This window comes from Nylanderia fulva, unplaced genomic scaffold (assembly GCF_048542155.1).
Source record: "Nylanderia fulva isolate GAGA-0341 unplaced genomic scaffold, ASM4854215v1 Scaffold27, whole genome shotgun sequence".
NCBI lineage: Eukaryota > Metazoa > Arthropoda > Insecta > Hymenoptera > Formicidae > Nylanderia > Nylanderia fulva.
Genome location: NW_028190336.1, coordinates 321,467 through 344,725, shown reverse-complemented (window position 1 = coordinate 344,725; position 23,259 = coordinate 321,467). Strand labels below are relative to the sequence as shown.

The following is a 23,259-nucleotide window of genomic DNA, read 5'->3' as shown; positions in this document are numbered from 1 at the left end:
GCTGAGAATCTGATATATAATGTCACCGTATCGGGATCAAGAAATTGCGAGTGCATCCTTCGCGCTTTTTCGAAAGATATTTGTCAGAAGAGCAGTCGTATATTTGTATCATAACGGCGTCATCATTGAGGCATTCACGCCCGATTATTTGGCTTCTAACGACGTTTCAGAGTTCGATTCGGAGAAGCACTTGCTTGGTCAAGTGGAAGACACGTGAGAGCTACCACTACTATTTAGAGCATCGGTCATCTTTCATGCACCCCGCCAGAAATGCGAGACTGTTTAATGCACATTCGACGAACCGAGAGAAAGAGACCGGTCAAATCTCCCTGGCGAGGTCACGCGTTATTTCTCGCAGCCACGTAACCCTCGGCGATATGCGTGTCTAGAAATGCTTATTTTACACCTTTGATCCAGCAATCGAGACTTTTATTCAACGTAAGATGTTTAAGCGGCTAATCGCGTGGCTGCAATATAAATTGCTACCAGGAACCCGTTAATAAGGTTTGACTCAAGATAGATCCCAAAAAAAGTAGTTTTAACCACCCTACATGGAAAGAATTTTCTCTTAAAATTTACCTGAAAATTATGATAATCATAGGACAACATATGGTATTTGAAGAATTTTATAAGAGTTTTTCTGATTAATATTTACACAATGAAAAATATATTTTTCATTTTGTAAATATTAATAAGAAAAACTCTTATAAAATTCTTCTAATACTATATTGTCCTATAGGATTATCATGATTTCAGATTTAATTACATTTAATAACTTGTTATCTTAATTAAATGTTATTTCTATATCAATAAACGCATTTAAATCTATTTTTTAAGAGAATTGATTGGCGGAAACATTTCTTAGAGATTGGAAATTATATATTAAATTGCATTCAACGTTTAAATAAAATAAAAACGCGGACGCCAATTAATAAGCTCTTCCGGTTCATCGTTATAAATGTTGAATATTACAGACTACAGTTGACTTTTTTCAACCTATTCGCGTTTTATGTAGCTGGCTAACAAGTTTAACTGGCATTCCTAACTGTACAACGATGGAGACCACGATTACTCCAAATATATAAATACGCCGGTTTCGTGGATAAAATCAGTCCATCGTCGGACGTCGATTATTTTCACGCTCCATTGCAAATATATGAATCGTCGACGAAGTATTTAATAGTAATTTCAATTTATTGTGTAATTTATGAATTAGTTTAAAATTTATTCGAACACCGAAACAAAATATTGTGCACGTGTTAAATATTGCAAGAGTATTAATTATTTTATCGGAAAAATATGCGACAGAAATTCAAAAATACTCTACAAGGTAAGTTTCCACAAAATTGTATAAGTCGATATTATAAATTAAATATACGAAACAATAAATGTACATTTCAATAAATTTTTTAAAAAATTCTACTTCAGAGAAATGTTAATTTTTTTTTTAATTTAATATTTTTTCGAAGTAAATGCATTCATAATCGGCTTAAGAAATGAACAACGTGCAAAATCGACCATCGCAAAATCAAAACCGACGTGCGTATATCGTAGAACATTTGCGCGAATCATCAACATCGCTCTGTCAACTACGACACGTCATTCTTGTACGTGTCTTATCAAATATCGCGAACAAATTCCTTAGACAGTCAGAATATAGAAGAAAGATAAGGGAAGAAGGGTAGATGAATGCGCGAGAGATAATTTTCGTTTATCGATGTGTTATAAGAGTTTCATATCTAAAATTGTACACTTTAATTTTTTTAAAGCGATATAACAGAGTAATCTTAAAATAATATACCTCAAAAAATTTATATATTATTAGCCATATGATAATAAAGATATGGTAAAACAATTATTATATCGATGGGGAAAGGAATATTCTTACGGTATTTCGATATCTCCTGATGGTAAAGTAGAATATTTCCGGTGTATTTATATATTATATAAATATATATTATAATACAAATTAAAACGTATAATTTGCCTATACTTCCTTATCACCAAATCAAGTATCATAGAAGAACCAAAATCGCAAATAGAATTTGACATTTATAAAACGAACTGACTCCTGATAAAATGTCTGACCTTTGGCTTCTATAACGGTATTCCGAGCAAAACTTAGTTTGATACATCTTACATTATTCTAGACGTGTATTAGAATAGAATAACCAAAAATTATTTTTCAATATATTTATACGCGACAGTAATTTTGCGATCATAAAATAAAATAAAATAAAATTTCTCAATGCTATTTCGCACCGCGATTCCATCTCTTTTAAATGGCAATTTAACAAAAAACCTTACACTCTAAAGAAACTTTAGTCGTTCGTGATAATTTCAAGATGAGGTTATTATGTGAGAATAATTATAATATACGTGTCAACAAGTCAGGATGAGCACCCCGGTATCGTCAAGTATATGGCGGGTATATGGTATTTACATAGCAACCGACACCACAAAGAAACATGCAAGCCTCGAGTCGAACGAGCAGTATTCTAAAAGTATAATTTACATCTCGAAAGTCTTTACAGAAAAAAAGTATGTGCAAAAAGATGTTTCAAAATTTTTTCTTCGCCCATAAACATGTGCTAATTATTTAAATAACGTTAAGTTTCTTCGTGTTAAAAGCGTCCTTATTTAATATATATGTTCATATTTAATATATATGATATATCGTTTATTTATAATGATACAACTATATATAGTTATTTATATCCAAAAAAATTTATTAACTTTGACTTAAACCTTTCAACTAAATATTATTTTGTTAATTAAACATATACAAATATTTAAATTGAATATAATATAAATCTAACAAAATGTATACTTGCGACTTAAATACTAATATATGTTCAATTAACAAAATAGTAATTTAATTAAAAGATTTAGTCAAGTTCACAAATTTTTTTTTCAGTGTAGAATGATACAAGTATATATTTGTCAAATTTGAACTGTCATTCATATTGAAAAAATTGCGAAATATTTGCTGTCTCGAGAATAATATTATGATAGATCACTACAGAGAACAAGAAGCTCTAATATGGGCAATTGATTGAAATTGAATCAATTATTTGTATTTGTCCATTCGGGCACATTATATATACATATAGATTCGTAATGTAACGTTATGGGACGTATGCTACGATAGTTTCGCAAAATATTATTGTTTCGTGCTACGAATTATACGACAATTACATTATGAACTAAATGTGCGCCTTTTCTATTTTGGTAAGAATAATAGACGACAAAATGCGAGAACGTGCGCGACATCACGACGAGGTCTTTGGACCTGTCGTACGAACTAAAGAGTTAATGCAAAAAGCCGCAAGACTCGAGGGTGATCATTGTCCGCGGTTTAAATTTACATTAGCACTTCGTGCTTGAGCGTTAAAAGCGTACCGACGAATGAATGCCTCGTAACACGTACGTTTAGTCTGCACGCTTCAATGCAAGAAAGAGTCTGTGCGTTTAAAACAACCGTGCGTTTATGTTTACGCGTTGACATATGGAGGAGAGTACCTTGCGTGTTCCCTGGTTTAATTTTATCTTTAAATAAGAAAATTCGGAAAGTAACTCGAAAATTGCTTTTTCTTAACCCATTGAAAAAGTTTAATTATATCAAAAATTTTTAATCAAATATATAAATTATATAACTATACACGTATATATCACTAAATATAATTGTATATATAACATTTTATAAAAATTGTTCATATTAAAAATAATAAATTATTAAAGCGTGCTTTTTTCATATAAAATGTGATATCGCGTCTTAAGGTTTTAATTACAAAATGGCTTTCTGTGCTCGGAGAAAGTCGTCCAGCTGGTAATAATTAAAAGTGGAGGGCAAGCATCGCTAAGCATAGACTCTGTATAGGCAGAGAGGCGAACAGAGAGGCGGCTGATGGCGTATAGCCGGGCATCGAACCGTGACCCGAGCACCTGTTGCCGCCTCCACGGTCGTGGCTCAATGTGAACTGACCTAACCTGTCCTTACTTCCTACAGCAAAAGATGCAACGATCTCATCAGGTCAACCGGTAGACAAAAACAACACCACTGTCAACAGCTTGCAGAGTTCATCTATATGAAAAGCCTAGCGACCAGGTTGAACATTATGTTGCCATATAAAATACATATTTAAAATTATTTAAAAATATAGTATAAATTAAAATAATTTAATTAAATGTAATTAAAATAATTTAAATTTATATTTCTCAATTTATCATTAATTTGTAGGGAGAAAGAAAGAAAGAAAAGATTCATCAAAATTCCCTATCTTCGAATTAAAGTTCAAAGTCGTTATGTAAATCAATTATTGTCACAAAGGTACGCAATTGAAACAAGCGACTTCCGATTGAGAAAAATGTCATAGATGATCTATACAGCGCTAGACACATGATTCAATTACGCAACATATAACAGGTAGCTTCTGCATTACATCATCGTCTTACAAATAGACAGATACGTACGAAATGACTGCTGACCACCTTATGACTAATAGCGCATAACAAACTTCAATTGCCACGGATCATTAATGCTTCACGAATAGGTCCATACGTGATTCATTAGGATCTTGACATTAATCCTAGCTTGACACTAGCTAACAACGTGTTATACAAATTAAATTATATATATATATACAATTATATAATTGCGTACAAAAAATGTAATGTAAGTTTTGTAAAAGAACGTAAAGAAAAGTTATACGTATTCTATATGTAAATTTTTTATGCTCATTCATCTTCGGTCATTCAATCCTTACAAAAAGGCCTGTCTCTGTACGTCTGACAATGAGACCTCTCAGATAATAAAGACTATTGTCACCCACGCAGTCCGAGACAGATAATAATCCGAGCAGTCTAAACGCGTTTAACCGATGCAATAAGACGAGAAGAGTCGAATAAAAGAAGAGACGTCTGTGAAAAAGTTATCGCGGTAAGACGATCTCTAACGCGCAACTCGATATTTACATATTAAAATAATCTCGAGTTTCTGCTCTCGTCAGCACCCTTCATTGAAGGTTCCGATAAGACGATGATGTCACGATGATGTATAAACACGCCATAGAATTGTACTAAAATTTAAACGCCACCGTAGAAATAATTTATCGCACAATCTTTTAAAATACAAATCTTTTATTATTCGAAAGCATCTTGTGGGAAAAATAATTTATATAGTCGTGTTAAAAATGAATCATCGAAATAAAATGACCAAACAGTGAATAAAAAAATAACACAATAAATAATTTCAATATCCTTTTAATTGAATAAAAATTTTTAACAGTTATTATTTTTTTTTCTTAAAAAAAGCAGGAGCTACTTGATTTTTAATCCGATGCTGCCTATTAAAAATTGTTAATCTTGCACCAAAATTAATCGACAAACAGAGAAAAATATTACATTATTAGATGATTTTTTTCTGAAGACTACCGACCGACTTTGAACTTAGAGAATTACACGGATTATTAATTTCATTCATTATCAATTACTTTTGACGTGACCCTAATCACCTCCGGGATAATACTGACAGCGGAAGAGCAGAATCGCACAATTGAATCCACTGTAGAAGCACTTGCTATTACTTTGAGCTATTCACTATTACGAGGATCATCGTTGATCTACACAATCTTCATCAATCAGAACACTAACAACGAAGTAAATAATCGAAATAATAACCGACTCTCCAATCATACTTTTCATATTAGTTCATTAATTATTTTTCATTATCATGTTATGAAAACATTGTTGTTAGAGTATATTATTTAAAATATAAAAATTCAAACACAAAGCATTATTCGAATTTAATAAATAGGCAATTTTTGTGTCAAAAGAAAGTAAGCTTTTCTTATCTGATCATTTCTTATGGCAATAAATAAACTGGTAAAGAGATTCAATGAATGATAATGTCAGCTGACATCAGCAATGAGCGATCCTATCTACAGAATAAGACGTCAAACATGACAAGTAAATTTTCAAAGATATTTATGATACGAAAAAATGTTTTTAGACAAAATTGTAATGATCTTGATCTAAATGTTGCACATCTTTCAATTGCATGTTTATTTTTTCTATTTAAAGTTGTTAAAAAGAACTTTCACAAGAAAAATACAATCTTCTTTTTTCTTCATCTCTATACTCTTGAATAGCAGTAAATTACTATAATTAGATTATATATGTTTCAACTTAAACTGTAATTATATGCTTTCACTGTAAAAATAATTTAATAATCTCAAAATTTCCTTAGTAGCATCACATAAAGAAAAATAAATGTACACATATATATCGAACAATATTAAAATATTAAAAGTTTAATTTTTCCTAATATATTTTCTCGTATTTTTAATATTAAAAAAATTATTTTATAAAAATATTTTTAAAAAACTAATTAATAAAAATATTCACTTGTCACGCATTCACGCGCTTTATTTTCTATATAATATATAAGAAGAGATCGCAGTAAATCCATGGGAGAAGAATTTACATGCTAATGAGACAGCTGACGATCGAATGTCTACATCCCCGCGGTGTCAGATTACACTAAAGTGTATAATGAGTTTAGAAATGTGCTAATTGAACTATCTTGTAGTAAACGATGAGTTCACTTATGTATGTTTATCTTAGAGAAAGTGTGTCAAAATAAAATGTATAAGTAGTAAATTCTAATTTGTGCTTTATATTCTTTACAATTTATATAAAAAATAAATATATAACAGATATAATTGTTATGTATTAATAATTTTTATTTTAATTTTATTTTTAATTTATATAATTGTGTGTGAAGTTAATATATCCTTTCGTAAAAATTCATAAATATTTAAAAGTTTAGTTTTATTTTCAAGAATTCTATAATTCTTGATAGATTAAAAAAATATTCTGACTACAGAAAATGTCTCAGAATAACTAAGATGTCAATTAGCATTTTATTTTATTCTGCATTTTCCTTTGTATTTTTCATCAGATTTCCAAATATTTAGAATTTTACGTAATATCTAGAAAAAGTTCTATACCTTTACAAAATAATATTAATTAAAATATAACTTTTAAAAAATAAAAATCTTTTTAGGACTCACATATAAAGTTATAAATCTTTGAAAATCTCACGAAAAATAAAACGCTGTGTGAACTTGACATTTCAGATTATGAAATTTCTATGGTTTAACAGCCAGAATTGTTTGAATACTATCAAGAATTATATAAAAACTTGAAAATAATGAAACTCTTAATAATTTATGAGTTATCACGAAATGACATTCCACAACTGCATACACATTATATAAGTCATAAGTGATTAAATTTATTACTTTTCGAAATTTATTAATTTCTTCATTAATCAATGCTTTTCAAAGCTTACATTTTCGAATCATAATAACATCAAGAATTTAACATTTCGTTTGACCCAAGCCACATAAATTCGTCGCGTTGGTTGCTATGAAAACACAATCGCGGATATTTACATTGAAATTCCGAATTCAAGTTGACGATCGTCGTCCAAGAATAAAATACGCAAATCAAACAGTGCTTTGTACTGTCTTTCACCGAAAATAATGCACTGCGCACGTGCATCTTGCTCTCATGTGCGCCGCTATATTTAACGGCGAAAAGTAAAGAACCTTTGGCTAAAAATAGTCGTGTCCACGAATGAGGCGAACGTGTCAATGTTAATGTTATAACCCTACAAACGCACGCACACTGTAAATGCGAGCGCATTAAGATGAATCAGCACCATCGAGCAGTGCCTCTAAATTTCGCAAACTCACCGCGCATTTGCGCTAATGTGAATAAGAAACTGGTAGAGAATCAAGTTGAACGGCAAAGGCGCCTATTCTCTACATGTTATTTCTGGGATATTAAAGACGCGCTAAAGCACTGCAATTATTATATGCTTCGTGCTTTTGTGTATCTGACGATCTATAGAAATGTATCGTTAAAGAATAATATTTTTGTATCTATTTTCCGAATAAATTAAAATGTGAAATCATACAAGAATTTATGTAAAAATCTTATTTGAATTTCGTATGAACCTTTTATAATTTATATATTCAGAATTGTACATTTATCCGAACTGACTTTATTATTTCTCGTATATCATCGTGGATAGACACGAGGGAATATATCGCTCATACTTTAACATCCCTCGGAATATAAACATATGTTCTATCTACCGCAAGCGTGCAATTAAAGCGAAAAGCGAGAAAAATCAATAGAATTGCGGCACTCACCAGCGATACGCAGTACGGCCCGGTCGGCAGGATCGAGCTGCAGGATGCTCAACGGCTTGTCCTTCGCCCATTCCTTGAGGCTGCCGTCCAGCTCGAACTCCATGATCCTCGGCAGATGATTTCTTCCTTACACCATGCTCGAGGAGCCGCGTTTCGCTTCTCCTCGTGTCGTACGACGTGTAACACGCAACGTGTCCTTTCGCCACCACAACACTATATTATCACAACACCACACTACAATGTCACGTAACGCGCCCGCGGTGGTTCATCATCGTTCATTTGTTTACAGCACCGCCGAGATACACTCCGATTCGGCTGCTTTTGTCGTTCGCCACTGTCCACGTGACACGTGCGTCCCGACGCACGTGCGTCCGCCGTCTGCTACTGCGGGAAACATAATACGCACACTCCTTATCCCTTCCGCTCCCCCACTACTATCTCTCTCTTTCTCTCTTTGCTTTTGCGCGGATCACGCGAACGACGATCTCGGATAGCGTTTGTTTACACTTACACACGTCGTGTGTTTATACATTCGGTGAAGCAGAGGACAATGAATCGGAAAGGAAAAATAAAAGAAAACGTTATGTGTAATAACGGGATTAATGCATTGTTTCTCCGCGGAGTAATATTATTTCTTCCGGTTCTTTTCACTGTAAAAAGATATGTAATATGTTACATAAAATCATGTAAAATTACACTTATTATTTACTTGTAATTTTATATTTTTTTACAGTGTTTGGTAGAGCTTTTAGACGATTCTCGATTAGATCGCGTGAGACTCTAACCCTCGATCGGGGGATGAAAATAGGGGAAAATTCACGAGGGTTAGGTGGAAGTCACGAATTAGCTTCGCACGCACCACTCATTGAGAGACCGTTTTGCGGTGCTACATATGCATGGGGTGATTTGAAAGCGTATATTTCCGAGAACTCCGGCTGCCTAGGAGACGAATTGAAAATACAAGCTACCTCGAGGCCGCGGCACTTGACCTTGGCCTTGACGAATTAATAATTATACGTACATATATATGTATACGAACAAACCGTGAGATTTTCATCACACTGTCTCATGTTTATTATATTTAGACCGAAATATATAAAGCGTATAGTTTCTCTGAAATTTTATATAAAAAAATCTCTTTCTTTAAATAAATTATTTCGCAGACCGTAAAAATTATACACCATCCATCATAATTTGTTCGCGTCGATTAAATGTAAATTGTGCGTAATAAATGCGTGTACGCTCCGTTTTCGCATATCATACATAATATTGTACGGTAACAATCTTTGATGTGAAAACCGCTATGAAAACGCTAGGTTGCTCGTTTGTCTTCCACGCACAGCTCCGTACATTGACTTCTATTTAGATTCGCGAATGTGGTCGGACGATCGACTTCTATTCGCATTACTAAGCAATCGGTATCGAGTTTCCGGAAGTGTCGAGTCGCCGTGAGTTCGCGCAGATACCGTTGAATTATCGCGAACAATCGGGAAAAGAGAGACGTAAACGTAGGCTCTTTCTCCTCATCGTGTGGTATATAACAGCGTGGAAACAAAAGTGCTGCTTTAAAATCGCATCAAACGCCGCACACATATAACGAGGCCGCCATTAAGGCCGTATATTCGTCTACGAGAAAATCTGCGCCATGAATGAAGGAAGGCAAACGCACACGACGAGAGCCGGTACAAGCGTAATTAAGAAGTGGAACACACGGTAGCAGAAGCGGAGGCGAGCTCCTCTCGTGGGTTCCTCTTGTTTTTTTTCCTCCTCCTCTACAACGCTTTCGCGACGCGGATATCCGTTCCACTTAGCGGGCTTCGAACGGCTTCGATTCGCGCGAAATAATGTCGGTTTGGACGTTAATTGGGCGAACGTGATTTGCAACGCGAGGCTTGTCAAGGGAAGACTCACGACATGTCACACACCGTGGAAATTTTCACAAAGAGGGAATTAACTCTTCTCTTTTTTTATCCAATTATATCTGACCGTGTTAAAGAGGGATGACAGCTGTACACGTGACAAAAAAATGACAGAATTGAAAATTTGTATTTTTTGAAAAAAACATATTAGTGCTCTTTCACAATATTTTTTTTTTTACGTATTAGCGGTTGATTTTAATGAAGTTAACGAATCGTAACACGTGTGCACAAAGCGACTCCGGTTTATATACAGTGTATAATTTTGTTTAGAGTTTTTGAGAGACGAAGCGACGCCTCTGGGATCTCGTTTTACGAGAGCGACCATCAAGGAAGTCTCACGAGGGTGCTATACGTTTTATAACCGGTCGCCGACGAAAGCTCAGACATCTGCCGCGGTAGATTGCTTTGTAGAAGCCGGTCGCGATCACTACACGCACGAGATAAAAGATTCAGCCCGTGACACGCGCCTTCTTCGTGCTTCTTATAGATATACACGACCGATTAAATTTTAACTCTCGTATTCTCGTCGCGTACTTTAGCAACGAGTGCAGCTTTCATCTCCAACGCGATCTGCATGACGACTAAATAAAACGATATCGAGTTTAGGCCGTAAATGTGTACCGATAAACCGAGGTAAAAGTACATAGTCTCTCTACTTGCAATGTCGACTCACAATTTCATAATCACACTTCTATACGTTCGTACAAATGGTAGATATATTTTTACAACCTATTTCGCTACTTTGAAGATATAAGCTCTCGTCTTGTATTTAGATATAGATATTACAATGTACTTTCCATCAATATTTTCGTAACCGATAATTCCATTTCAATATACGTAAACATGATCGTGAAACTAATGACATATGAAATGGTGTCATTGAATGTTATTTGGATTTAATATCGCGGAAAGATTTATTCAAAACTTAGATATAATAAAAATTAATATTTGTTCTCTATAAAAATTGAATTATTTAACAAATTTAATCGATCTCGATATTCTGAAAGGAAACAATCCTCTGAAAACTTGAATATTTTCCATCAATATTTGCGTAACATCGATAATATCAATTTCAGTATAAATATATTCATGAAGCTAATATATGATATGCAAAACACTGGTACTGAATATTATTTGGATATAATATCGCGGAAAGATTCATTCAAAACTTAGATGTAATAAAGATTAATATTTTCTTTTCTATAAAAATTGCGTGAATTATTTAAAAAAATAAATCGATCTGGATATCCTAAAAGAAGAAAATTCCTCTGAAAACTTTGATAATATAATCTCAATCTAGATTAAAAATCACGATGAATCAAAATGAATAAAAATAAAATTAAATGTCAAAAATCGTATAAGATTATCGACTTTTTCGAGGCGACTATCGTAACCGTAATATTATTATTTTTTCCAACGGAAATGGAAAGGTAAATATATATGATGTGTATGAAAGAGAAAGAGAGAGAGTTAAACTACATTATTAAACACGTTGCTTATCGATCGACCAACAAACGCGCATATCTCTGAATTTTTCGGAAAGTACTATACTAATTTCTAATCGTATATATGTAGGTCGAGGGTTGCAGCAGCGATAAATTTCGCGAGAAGGTCGACGGAAACGTGAAACCGCAAACCGGTATCGACCGAAACTTTCGAGATCACGGAATATTTCGAGAAACGTGTGCGCAAATCCGTCATCAGTATTAATCGGAAATTCGACGACCTTCCGAAAGAGAGAAGGTTCGCGCGCGCACGAACTGTCAACAGTGTCAAAGTGTCAACACACTTATTTTTTGACTACGTTTATCACCGTTATCGTGATTCCTTTACACAATCACGAAATGATTGCGTAAATTGAATACAGCCTAGCACACATATATCTGTAATTAGTCATTGCAATCTATCTTTTCTAATATATAACGTAATTAAGTATGAAAACAATGAAAACTCGCGCTATACGCACGGACTTCGCAATATCTATTTTTTTTTTTTTTTTTTTTTTTTGCAATAAAGTAGGATTAGTCATATTGATTCTTATCAGCGTTCTACATCTACGTTCCTTTCTTCTCGCTCTCAAAAGTACAGCGTCATAAAATTAAGAAATCAGCGAAAGTAAGAAATCGAAAAACTATCACTCTGTCGCGAAACACAGATATTTGCCTGAAAGAGCCGACTTCAAAAAAATATAGAAATATATATCTGTAACTTTTCACTCTTTTGTATTAACAAAAAAAAAGCACTTGCATATCTCCCGATATGCGCAACATGTGATCGCGATATAATATACATACAATGCACCGACGAGATACAGCATCTATCGATCGGAATGAAATTCGCGGGATTTCGCGGAAATCGAGCGTGTTACGCAGTCGCAACGCGTACGCGAGCGACGTAACCCAAACACGTCGTCGCGGTCACGCATAACGCCTCTCTTCCTCGCCAAGAGCGCCGAGTTTACCGCGGTTAGGCTAACCTACGAGGCGTTCGCCAAGTGTAACGAGGATTCGACTTACTTCCGGCGTTCTCATGCGGCGCGACGCTGCGCTCCCTCCCTCGTCGGTCGTCGCCGCGACGCTTAGTTAGAGAGTGTAACTAAGTATAGACGACGATGGAGCCACGCGACGACGATAATTCACGCGTGCCACGCTTAAAGAGGAAAATGCGTGCGAACCGCGACAGCGGACGTCCGAGAGAGAAAGAGAGAGGGAGAACGAGCAAAAGGGAGACAAAGAGAGAGAAACTTACGCTGAAAATATAATCCGTCCTGCGCGACGTCCTCGCCTCCTGGTGCACCGCCGCCTCACGGCGGCATCGTCCAAGATGAAAAAAGGCCGAAGTGAAGCGCGCCGGGACGTTAAGCGTGTCCGATCGTCGTCCGCTCGGAAAACAAGCGAAAATCGATGTTTCCACCGGTGGCGAGCACCCACACACGCTCTCGGGTATATCTCTCTCTCGCGATGATACAAGTCTCTCGCGCGAGCCGTGTCCCTCGGATTCGCCCGGCGAAACGACGCGCGAAGCCTTCGTTCGATTACGAGGAAACGTGGCGGTGGAATAAACTGTCGGGCACCGCCGTGTCGAGAGCGCGCGCACCGCGCATTATCACCTTATCGCGCCACGATTTTCGCGTCACGAATGCCCGACGACCCGGTTGTACGCGGACGACGACGGACGACGCGCCTAGCAGACGACATTTTGCTTTGCGCGAGTCCGCACGAGCCGCGACGGAAACGCCCGAGCGCCCGCCAGGGGCGGCTCGGTCGAGCAACCGCGAATATTCGATTCTAATTTATCCACCGTCGGATTATCCCGATTCGCGACATTTTTTTTTTCCCGAATCGATATCCATGTTTCGGAAATTTCAGCGAATTTCTCATTTTTATTTTTATTTTATTCGCGATTGTGAATTTTATTTTATTGAAATTTGCGTCGCGCGTGTAATTTCGATGTCGTAACTCCGACTTTTTGTCATTTTTATTTATAATATGGTACTTAATAGCAATGCTTGTGTGATTAATTGAATTGTAATCATTCGATATGCACTGTCTCTTTTTAGAAAATACAGCAGTGTTTATCTCTCCCTTTTTCCTTTTCTAAATAAAATAATAGAATAACAAGTATAAAAAAAAATGATTATTTATCATTTATAATTACTTGCAAACACGATAATTTCGTACCTCTATTTTTGATTTCGAAACCTTTGATATTTCGTTTTGGCCACCATCGAATTTCGTATCCTTGTGAATTTCACTTGAAATTTGTCCGTCACGTACGTACATTGTGCAAGAACTAGTTTCTTGAATTAATATGCGTGTCGCGTGTAACCGGCATGCGGCAGTTAACCTTAACTAGGCGCTCACTTGTTTGTCGTTCCTCTCTCTCTTTTGTTCGTTCTTTTGCTCATTCGCTCGCACGCATGACGCCACAGCAAGTTCGAGAGACTATCCTGCTCTAGCGTGTCAAACCTTGCAATAAAATCTAGCAATTTATTATAGCCGATGCGTAATTCCGCTTCAATCGAGATCTAATTCTTCCAACAACGATTTCATCACAATAAATATAAAATGACCGTAGTTATAGAATCTTCCTCAAAATTCTTAAAAATAGAATGCATTTTTTTTTTAGATATCAATTTTAGTGAATATCTGTATTTAATGAGTAATATTAACTTAATACTTCCTGACAGAAACAATAATTATAGTTTAATTAGAGATTTCTGCGTCTATTATAATTATATAGCTTTCAATCACGAATCTTTCATGCATAAAGCTCTGCAAGATTGTGTATAAAAGAGAGAGAGAGCGAGAGAGCGAATGAGAGAGAGAGAGAAGAGAGAGAGATCTCGGCATTTTACCTCTCTATTACATCATTTACATAATGTACATGAACATACCTATTAACTAGCATTTCTGACACACGTCGACGAGGAAATGTGAGAAAATATGCGAAAAATGAGGGAAACAAATCTCTGAGAACACACACGCACACACACACAAGGACGGTCGTCGATACCGAAGTGGCTACATTGACAAATGGCGATTATTACGGCAAACCACATCGTGATCGAATGACCGGAACTGTAGGAGACACTCGCGACGATTTTTTGCACGCGCAATTCACTTTTGAATGGAAAAAATGCGAGATAACGTACGGAGCATCCCGGCCGCCGTGACTCCATGATTCTCTGCCGTTGCAACTGACCGATTCAAAATCTATCGAATCAATTGCGATTCTCGAAGTATCGAAGGGATCGAGGCGGCAAATTTAAATTACGATTACGATTACTACGTTTGCACGCTTCACAATTGCACTTCGTAACACGAAATACATGATTTTTAGAAGAAGAAAGATCAAATAAGATAAAGATAAAACAAAAAATTGTTTTGGCAAAATCAAATTCGAGAAATATTGGAATAAATATTAAAAATTATATCTAAATACATAATCTCTCTCAATAGTCGAAATAGATAACTAATAAATAACTAATGTAATAATACAACTAATGTAACTAATAAATATCTAATGTAATAATATAACTAATGCAACTAAAATAAATAACTAATGTAACTAATAAATAAATAAATAGATTCATTTATCTGATAGAAAATAAACAAGTAAGACACTTAATACTAATATTCCCAATTAGGGAAATGTTTATAAATTATTAAAATATAGTTTTTGATCATTTTAATAATTATCTAAATAGTTTTAGAAATGATTTGCTAAACAATACTAAAATATTAAGCTAATGTTCACAGATTGTAAGAACAGGAAACTGGGAAAAAAAATCTGATAATTAGCAAAAAGCGCTTATAAGATGCAAGATGCGATAGAATGATTACAAAAACATGTACACGGTTTGCATGTTAATATTAATGGAATGTGAGATCATTTCTATATACGTGGGGACGTCAATTTTTCGTTCACACGTCGTCCCCAATGTTACCTCTGTCGTTGAATGGCAACCTTCAAAACCTTTTGCCGCGGTTGATGTCATCACTAAATAAAGGTGGTGATACTATCGATAAATCTGTTGTTTCCTCTAAGTATTGAATGAGTAAACGCGCGTTTGAGTATATTTCAAACGCAAGGTATGTCATTATCGTATTGAATACATTATCTTGGTGATCGGTCGAGTAACATGTCGATACTGTTTTGATTGTGATGTAATGTAAAATTAATCAATAGCTCTGATCTCTTATGCTATAAATAAATTTAGATGAAGATATAACAAGAAAATAATGCATAGTTCACATATATATAATCATGTATGTGTGTAATAAATATTACAACTATATTCAATATGATAATTATGCTATACATATATTATACATTAATTATAATAGTTTTTATAGGCAGTATATCATTTTGCGATAATCAATGTTAGACCATGTAAAATTTCCATTGGCAGTGATATTTCTACAGTATCATTTTTGTGTCGAATAAAAATTTTATACTTTTATCATAACAAATTTCTAAATTTTACTAAACGTGCTGAATCTTTACTTGTTTCAGCACTGTGTTACCTTTTTTATCATTCACAGCAGCAGTTTTCCAAACGTGATCCAAATTTTCGCGAGTGGCGTTAATTTCTTTCTGCAATCGTCCAATTGTTTCCTCTTTTTGCCTTAGTAGATGCTTGAAACGTTGTAATTCTCGATGATACTCGTTTTTCATACGGTGCACTCCAAGTTCCTGTACTTTCATATTTTTCTCCGCCAATGCTAAATGCTGTTTGGCACCTTCGTGTACAATCTAACAATAATAATATTTTAAAAAATTAAGAATAAAGAAAAATATATATATGTACATATATCGATAGATATACTTTAAATACCTTTAATTGTTCTTTTAAATGGCCTACTCGTTGCGTAATAGTATCGCCGAGAAAATGAATACTTGCATTTTCATTTTCTGTTTCATGTAAAAGTGCAATCAATTTATCTCGTTCAGCGACTGCTGTTTCATACTCACTGAACAATTCTTCACAGTATGTTGTAGTCTTTCTCAATTGCTTTTTAAAAGAATCTCGAGATATTCGCATAGAATGTGCTACTTTTTGAAAATGTTCCAGTTTTCGCTGCATGTGTCTAAAAAGAGAAAACAAAATAAAACATTTATGTAACATTATATAAATCAAATTTTCAAAGTTAAGAGATTTACAATAAATATATTAAATATACTTACTTTAAATTTTTTTCAAAATTTTTATTCGACACTCTTAATTGATTTCTTTCTATTGTATTTACATCTAATTGTGTCTTATTTTGGTATTGCAATTCTTCCAATTCTTTGATACGAGTAGATCCTTTCTCTTTCTCAGTTTCATATTGACGTTTTAGTTTCTCAAATAATTGTCTACATTCTTCGACAGCAGCATTATGAACATCGATAGGCATCGTTTTCGTATTGTCGTTTTGTAACTTTTCATATTCCTTATGAAAAATATCATATTTCCCTTGAAGATTACTGAGTTCCGTCCTTGATGCAAGATATTCCTCATGAAGTCTGTTATTATCGAATGACATTGCCTCCACTTTCTGTTCATATAATGTATGGATCTCGTGTATTTTTTGCTTCTGATGGGCCGTTTGTTTTATGTAACATTCGTTTATTTCCTTGAGTAAATCAGCATCCTCGGCTATCATCTTAATTTCATCCACATACTTGGTACACTAAAAAACTTTTACTACAATAATTTGTAAAGTAAACAATAAACTCTGATAACTAAAATACCTTTGATCTTAATTTTTCCACTTCATTCTGCATGCACTCATTCTCTGCGATAATCTCTTTGCATCTAGTACTGAACTCTGCAATATCTTCTTCATATTTATTTATAAGTTCTTGTTTCTCCGACAGATTTTCCTGATAAGCATCTAAAAGTGGGCCTAATACATGAGTATTCACAGAACCCCATGACTCTAATAGTTTTTTATTACTGTCTGCTGGGCTCTTAGAATCTAATATGTCATTAATATTTTTAGATATGACACTCTGTCCCAATTCTCTCATTTTATCTTGATATTTTTCTAGTTCTGCATTTAAACAATATATTACATTTTTCAAAAGCACTATATCTTCGTTTAGCTGAACATTTTCAACTTTGCATTTTTGATTAAATGTTAGAAGATTGGAATTGGTTTTCTCTACTTTTTGAAAGTCTTCGATAAATTCTTTGTGATATGCATGCAACTGACGATATTCTGTTTCACGTTTCACAAGAACAGTATTTAGTTTTTCATATTCTTGTTGAAGGCCCTCATAATTTTTGAACAATTTGTGATACTTATTGCAGATTTTTGACATTAAGGAATCCTTTTCTCTTAATTCTGCAATAGTCTCTGAAATTACATTATAATAGATAATTTTTATAATTATTCTTTAATTAGTAAAATATTATTTGCATTGTAATAAATATATTTATGAAAGAAAAAAAGACTTACCAGGATTTATCGCAGAGTTTTCAAGTTTCATCGTTAATATCCGATTTTCTTCAACTAATTTATCAATTTTCTTTTGAATACAATGTTTTCCATTTTTCTTATATAATACAACACTGTCATTATTTCTATTTTTATCTGTCACTTCGTCGGATTCACCATTAACTCTTGAATGACGTCTTGTTTTATGAAACCGTCTGTAACGATGCAGTGGCTTGTGCACTGGTTCCAGTTCATTTTCAGTAATTGAAACCTTACGACTGCTGTGCTGCAATTACAATAAAATTATGTTAGACAATAAAATAAAAAAATATATATTAAAAATTAGTTTGAAACAAAAATACAGAAAAATATACCACTTAAACTATATTTCTACCTTTTCTTTATAACGCTTATCAACACTGTTATCACGATTTGGCATTGCCTACACCTGCTGTTCGAATACAGGCAACAAATAATAGCTTTTAAAAAGTCATTTCTGACGTTATTAGCGGAAACACGTGATGCTTGAGATCGTATCGAGTGTAAATTTTAGAAGGCTTACGTCTTGTTTATGTCAGATGATGTTTTGTGTTTTGAACGCAGCCATGATGCGATCACCATGGCAACAATCGACGACGAAGTACCAGGAACTCACTGTTAGATGGAGCCACAGGCGCATTTTCGTGATCATTTCTAGTACGACTTGGCGTCACGCGAATCAATGAAAGGCGACACATGTATTAACGCATATGACATTTCATTCAAGTTCATTCAACGGAGCAGGGCACGCTGAAAACGTGTCACATGTCACATACCGAAGAGAGAGGGAAGGGGGAGAAAGATAGAGAATTGTCATTTATAATAAAATTGCTCCGACTCTACTTATCCTCAATTTATTCTCGTTAAAAACCGTGCGATTACGGAAGTAACGCGCGCCAATTATTTTCAATAGATTCAAAATTTTAATTTACGGAAGTTTTAATCCGTATCATATAATGTGTGTGTTGACAGAACATATCTCAAGATTGACTCCTGCGAGCATGTCACCGTACATACATTTGTCTGATTGAACGATATACGATAACAGCCGCAATGCAGTTCTTATTAAATGATACTGCCTATCCCTGAGTTGTACCGTTTTATAACGATGATTTGGAAGGAAATTTGATTTCATTGATTACCAAAGAATTATTGTAGTAAATGTCGTTCTTACGATATTGAAGAAGTAGTCAAAGTAAAAAGAGTTCTTACATTTTAGAAGACATTATACGCATATCTTAAGTAGTTATGTAAATTATGTCTATGTCGCAATAATTTATTCTTGACGCACTCTTAGGTAATACTTGGCCAGAACTAACTTATTTATCATTACCATTTCCGAGGTAATTTCAGTACCGACACTTATTATAGATAAGACGGCCTTGGCCAAAAGATTATATTACGCGTTCGTAGAAATCCGATTAACGATTATCAATATCGCAAATTGTATGCAATATAAGTATAACATATTTTTCCTGTACTTTATATCTGTAACAATTAAAAAAATTTGCAAGATATTTCCTCGCATATAATTATTAATAATAATGAATTATCTTTTTAATAGGTGGACTATTCGTGCTGACGCTGTCCTTGTATTTTATAATGTCAAACGGCTTGGTTTATCACAATTGCAACTTTTCCCAATATTTACAATCTGGCAGCATTTATTATGTGTACAACCCTGATTATCCCAACGTCTCTAAAGGTCGACAATCGTGCAGGTGGATTGCGGAAAGTGACTATCGGGTGAAATTAACATGCAATAATTTTAACATACCTTGGGTAAGAATTTACATTTGTAAGGAAAAATTAAATACTATTTAAATCTAAATATTATTGAAAGATTGAGCCTGTATTCATGAAAAAAAAATTAAAATGATTTGTTACTAATTAAAATTCACAAATAAATTACAGATTTTTTTACAATAATATCCAAAATATTTTTCGCAGAATTTTAAATGTGCCATTGACAATTTAACTGTACACGTGAATAAATCTACGGCCAATTCCTATTGTGGCAACGAGACATTTAGCGTAGAATCGACAGGAAAAGTCATGATCATTGAAATGTCAACCGCATTTTGGTCATCGGGAGCTAAATTTTTGTGCGAACTACAAGCGATCGAAGAAGCAGAGGACGATAATTGTAAATGCGGATGGAAAAATCCGGTGTGCAAACCAAATAAAATTAAATACTAAAAAATTTGATATATGTACAATACATACATTTCAAATAAAAATGTCTATGTATTTTATCGGTTTTTAATTTTAATTTATCAGACAAAAATAGTGGGAGGTAATGAAACTGGGGTGAATGAATATCCCATGATGGCTGGTCTCGTCGATCCTTTTCAAAGAGATGTATATTGCGGAGCAACCATCATATCGCAAAGACACGTTTTGACTGCCGCACATTGTCTGACAGATAGAAATACAAATAGCGTAGGTGTACTTGTAGGAGATCACGATCTTACTACAGGTATGTTAATATGTTTTTCTTTATCGAAAAGATTTTCTAATGGAACATGTATATAAAATTTCATTCAAGTTTTATTAATCTCTATTATTATTTTAAATTCATGTACATGTTACCTGATTATATAATGGCCAAAAATTTTCTAACATTTCAGGCGCAGACACAAATGCGACGCGCCTTTATACCGTATCCCGATTCGATATACATCCTCTTTATAATGACGAAACTCTAGACAATGACATAGCTATAGTAACGACGAATTCCATTATAAATTTCAGCGAAGAAATTGGACCGGCTTGTCTTCCCTTTCAACATCGGTTCGATTCTTTTGCAGGAAGTTATGTAGATTTATTGGGTGAGCGATATTCGCTATGTTTCTAGGAAATATTAAATTTTCGTTGTTTCACGTAAGTTGCATAAATAATAAACTTGCGATGCATTTAATTTGATCGAAATATAGGTTGGGGAACAACACAATTTGGCGGAATGAAATCAAAAACTTTACAGAAAGTTATATTAACCGTACTCACGTATCAAGAGTGTCGTCGACGGGACCCGAATTTATTATATAGTCAATTATGTACTTATGGGGAGAAGAAAGACGCGTGTCAGGTAGCATTGTATTTTTTTCTTGCGTAAATCCTACAAAATTATTGCAGAGACAGACACATTTTTTCCTTCGTCTATATTCTATAATTTATAGTTCGACAGTGGTGGTCCCGTTCTTTGGCAGAATCCTACGACGAGACGAGAGGTTCTGGTGGGTATTATCAGTTTCGGGACCGGTTGCGGCAATAACGAACCAGGGATCAACACACGTGTCGGCACTTACATAGATTGGATTCTAAGTGTAACGTCGGGTAAATACATGAAATATACAATGCCCGTTATCATCTCATTAAAACGTAGGGTAAACAAATGAAATATACAGTGCGTTATCATCTCATTCCGTGCTTATTTATCCTCTTACAGGTACCGATTACTGCAAGTCTGAATAAAAGGAACAAGTACTTCAAGTGATATTTAAAAGGATATCACTTGTTATTTGTGAACAATTATTTTTATATAGCTTATTATTTATAAACGCGACATATTTATTTGTAAACTGTTATTTATATATTTATTTCTTTCTCTCTCCTGAAATATTTCAAATTGATGTATGTATTTACGAGCAAAAATATAGATTTCTGATTTATATGTTTAACGTGCAATAAAATCAATATATTTCGACTGCCTTAGCCAAGACGCTTCAATCAATATCCTCAGACCTAGATTATATACTTAATAAATCTCAAATAGATTATCAATGGTACTTGAATATTGAAATTGTTATGCAGCATATTTCTCATGTATCTATTTGCAAGATTTAAGTAGATATCCTGAAGAGCTTCGAGCGAATATTTATAATATATTTCAACGCATATTAAGGTATATAATTTTATTCTAAAATAATGAATTTTAAATTCATTGTAATGAATTTAAAAAGAAAATTATACATAACCCATACAACACCGTTAGATTGCAAAAACATTACAACAATCTTTCACCGCAATATTGCAATATTGCAAATTCACTGCAAAATGTTGCTACATCATTGCTGTTGAATTGCAGCAATGTTAAAATGTCCGCTTTTTGGAAGATAATAAAATTATTGATTATCGTTAACATCTTTTATTGTACAATATTGCAAAAAATTATTTTATTACCAGTATTATACCCAGCAAATACCAAGTTACAGTTATATAATTGTTAGTTGTAATTTTCCACTCAACAATATAATTGTTATAATACACGTATTATATTTTTGAGTGGGAAATTACAACTAACAATTATATAGCTGTAACTTGGTGTTTGCTGGGTATATGTATATATATTACAATATATAAATTATAGAATTTGGATTACATGCAATATTTCCGAAATATTAATGTCATGTTGCTACAAGTGTGCTGGAATTTTGTGCACCTATATCTCTGCAATGTCTTTATAATGTTGCATTGCAACTTGCAACGTTGCAACGTTGCTGCAATATAATTGCAATAATCTGTGCTGTATGGGAATAAATTATTAATTCCAAAGTTGTATGTGTACGCTTATGAGACTTTAGATTATCTTTAATAGCAATTTGTACAGTGTAGAATGATCAACATTAACGGCTCGTAAACAATGTCTCATTATTAATAAGTTCCTGAATGAGGATGTGACGTTAAACTGTTTATAGGAGGGAATCTATGGTAAACGTCCACTTACACCGACCAATGTAGTACCACATTAACTTACTTGTCATGGCGTGTATGTACCGAAGATTTACATCATGCACTTTTATCATGCTTATCAAGAGAGAAAGAGAAAAAGAGAGAGAGAGAGAGAGAGAGAGAGAGGAAAGAATAAGAGAGAAATAAAATATGATATAAATAGATACAATAATTGGCATTATAAACGTAAAACGATCTTTGATCTACGATAGAGATTGGTTCTTTGTCATAATTGAAATTGATTTGTGTAAAGTGTTATATTTTTTCTTCTGACTATTTATATAAATAAAGATAAATATAATTTTTAAAAAATGTAAACTATCATATTGTATATCAATAAATATTATATCAAGTCTCGTGCGAAGTCAATGTTCTGCGAACGCGTATCAGTTAGTTGATAGCAGTTTCATGTTCACGGCA

General features: G+C 33.8%; 2 protein-coding genes across 2 annotated transcripts; one reads left to right on the top strand and one right to left on the bottom strand.

Moving 5' to 3' along the window:
- The first annotated feature begins 814 nt into the window (after positions 1 to 814).
- LOC114931544 (venom serine protease 34) lies at positions 815 to 21,750 on the top strand. The gene is made up of 8 exons (XM_029303662.2): positions 815 to 1,330; positions 19,673 to 19,890; positions 20,059 to 20,277; positions 20,389 to 20,587; positions 20,739 to 20,939; positions 21,045 to 21,196; positions 21,288 to 21,444; positions 21,557 to 21,750. The coding sequence occupies exons 1-8, from the start codon at positions 1,300 to 1,302 to the stop codon at positions 21,580 to 21,582; spliced, it is 1,203 nt and encodes a 400-aa protein (XP_029159495.1). The 5' UTR covers positions 815 to 1,299; the 3' UTR covers positions 21,583 to 21,750.
- LOC114931543 (centrosomal protein of 89 kDa) lies at positions 15,916 to 19,995 on the bottom strand. Its single transcript, XM_029303661.2, has 6 exons — positions 18,464 to 19,995; positions 18,091 to 18,355; positions 17,381 to 17,988; positions 16,832 to 17,319; positions 16,482 to 16,734; positions 15,916 to 16,399 (listed from the first exon to the last, which is right to left on the bottom strand). Exons 1-6 carry the CDS (start codon positions 18,506 to 18,508, stop codon positions 16,130 to 16,132), a joined length of 1,929 nt encoding a protein of 642 aa, XP_029159494.2. The 5' UTR covers positions 18,509 to 19,995; the 3' UTR covers positions 15,916 to 16,129.
- Positions 21,751 to 23,259: the final 1,509 nt, after the last annotated feature.

Coding starts and splice junctions, on each gene's coding strand:
- LOC114931544 (XM_029303662.2), top strand. CDS start 1,300: ATGCGACAGAAATTCAAAAATACTCTACAAG. Junction 19,891..20,058: donor ATAATTTTAACATACCTTGG/GTAAGAATTTAC, acceptor TATTTTTCGCAG/AATTTTAAATGTGCCATTGA. Junction 21,445..21,556: donor GATTCTAAGTGTAACGTCGG/GTAAATACATGA, acceptor ATCCTCTTACAG/GTACCGATTACTGCAAGTCT.
- LOC114931543 (XM_029303661.2), bottom strand. CDS start 18,508: ATGCCAAATCGTGATAACAGTGTTGATAAGCGTTATAAAGAAAAG. Junction 17,989..18,090: donor AAACTCTGCGATAAATCCTG/GTAAGTCTTTTT, acceptor ATGTAATTTCAG/AGACTATTGCAGAATTAAGA. Junction 16,735..16,831: donor AATTTTGAAAAAAATTTAAA/GTAAGTATATTT, acceptor TTCTCTTTTTAG/ACACATGCAGCGAAAACTGG.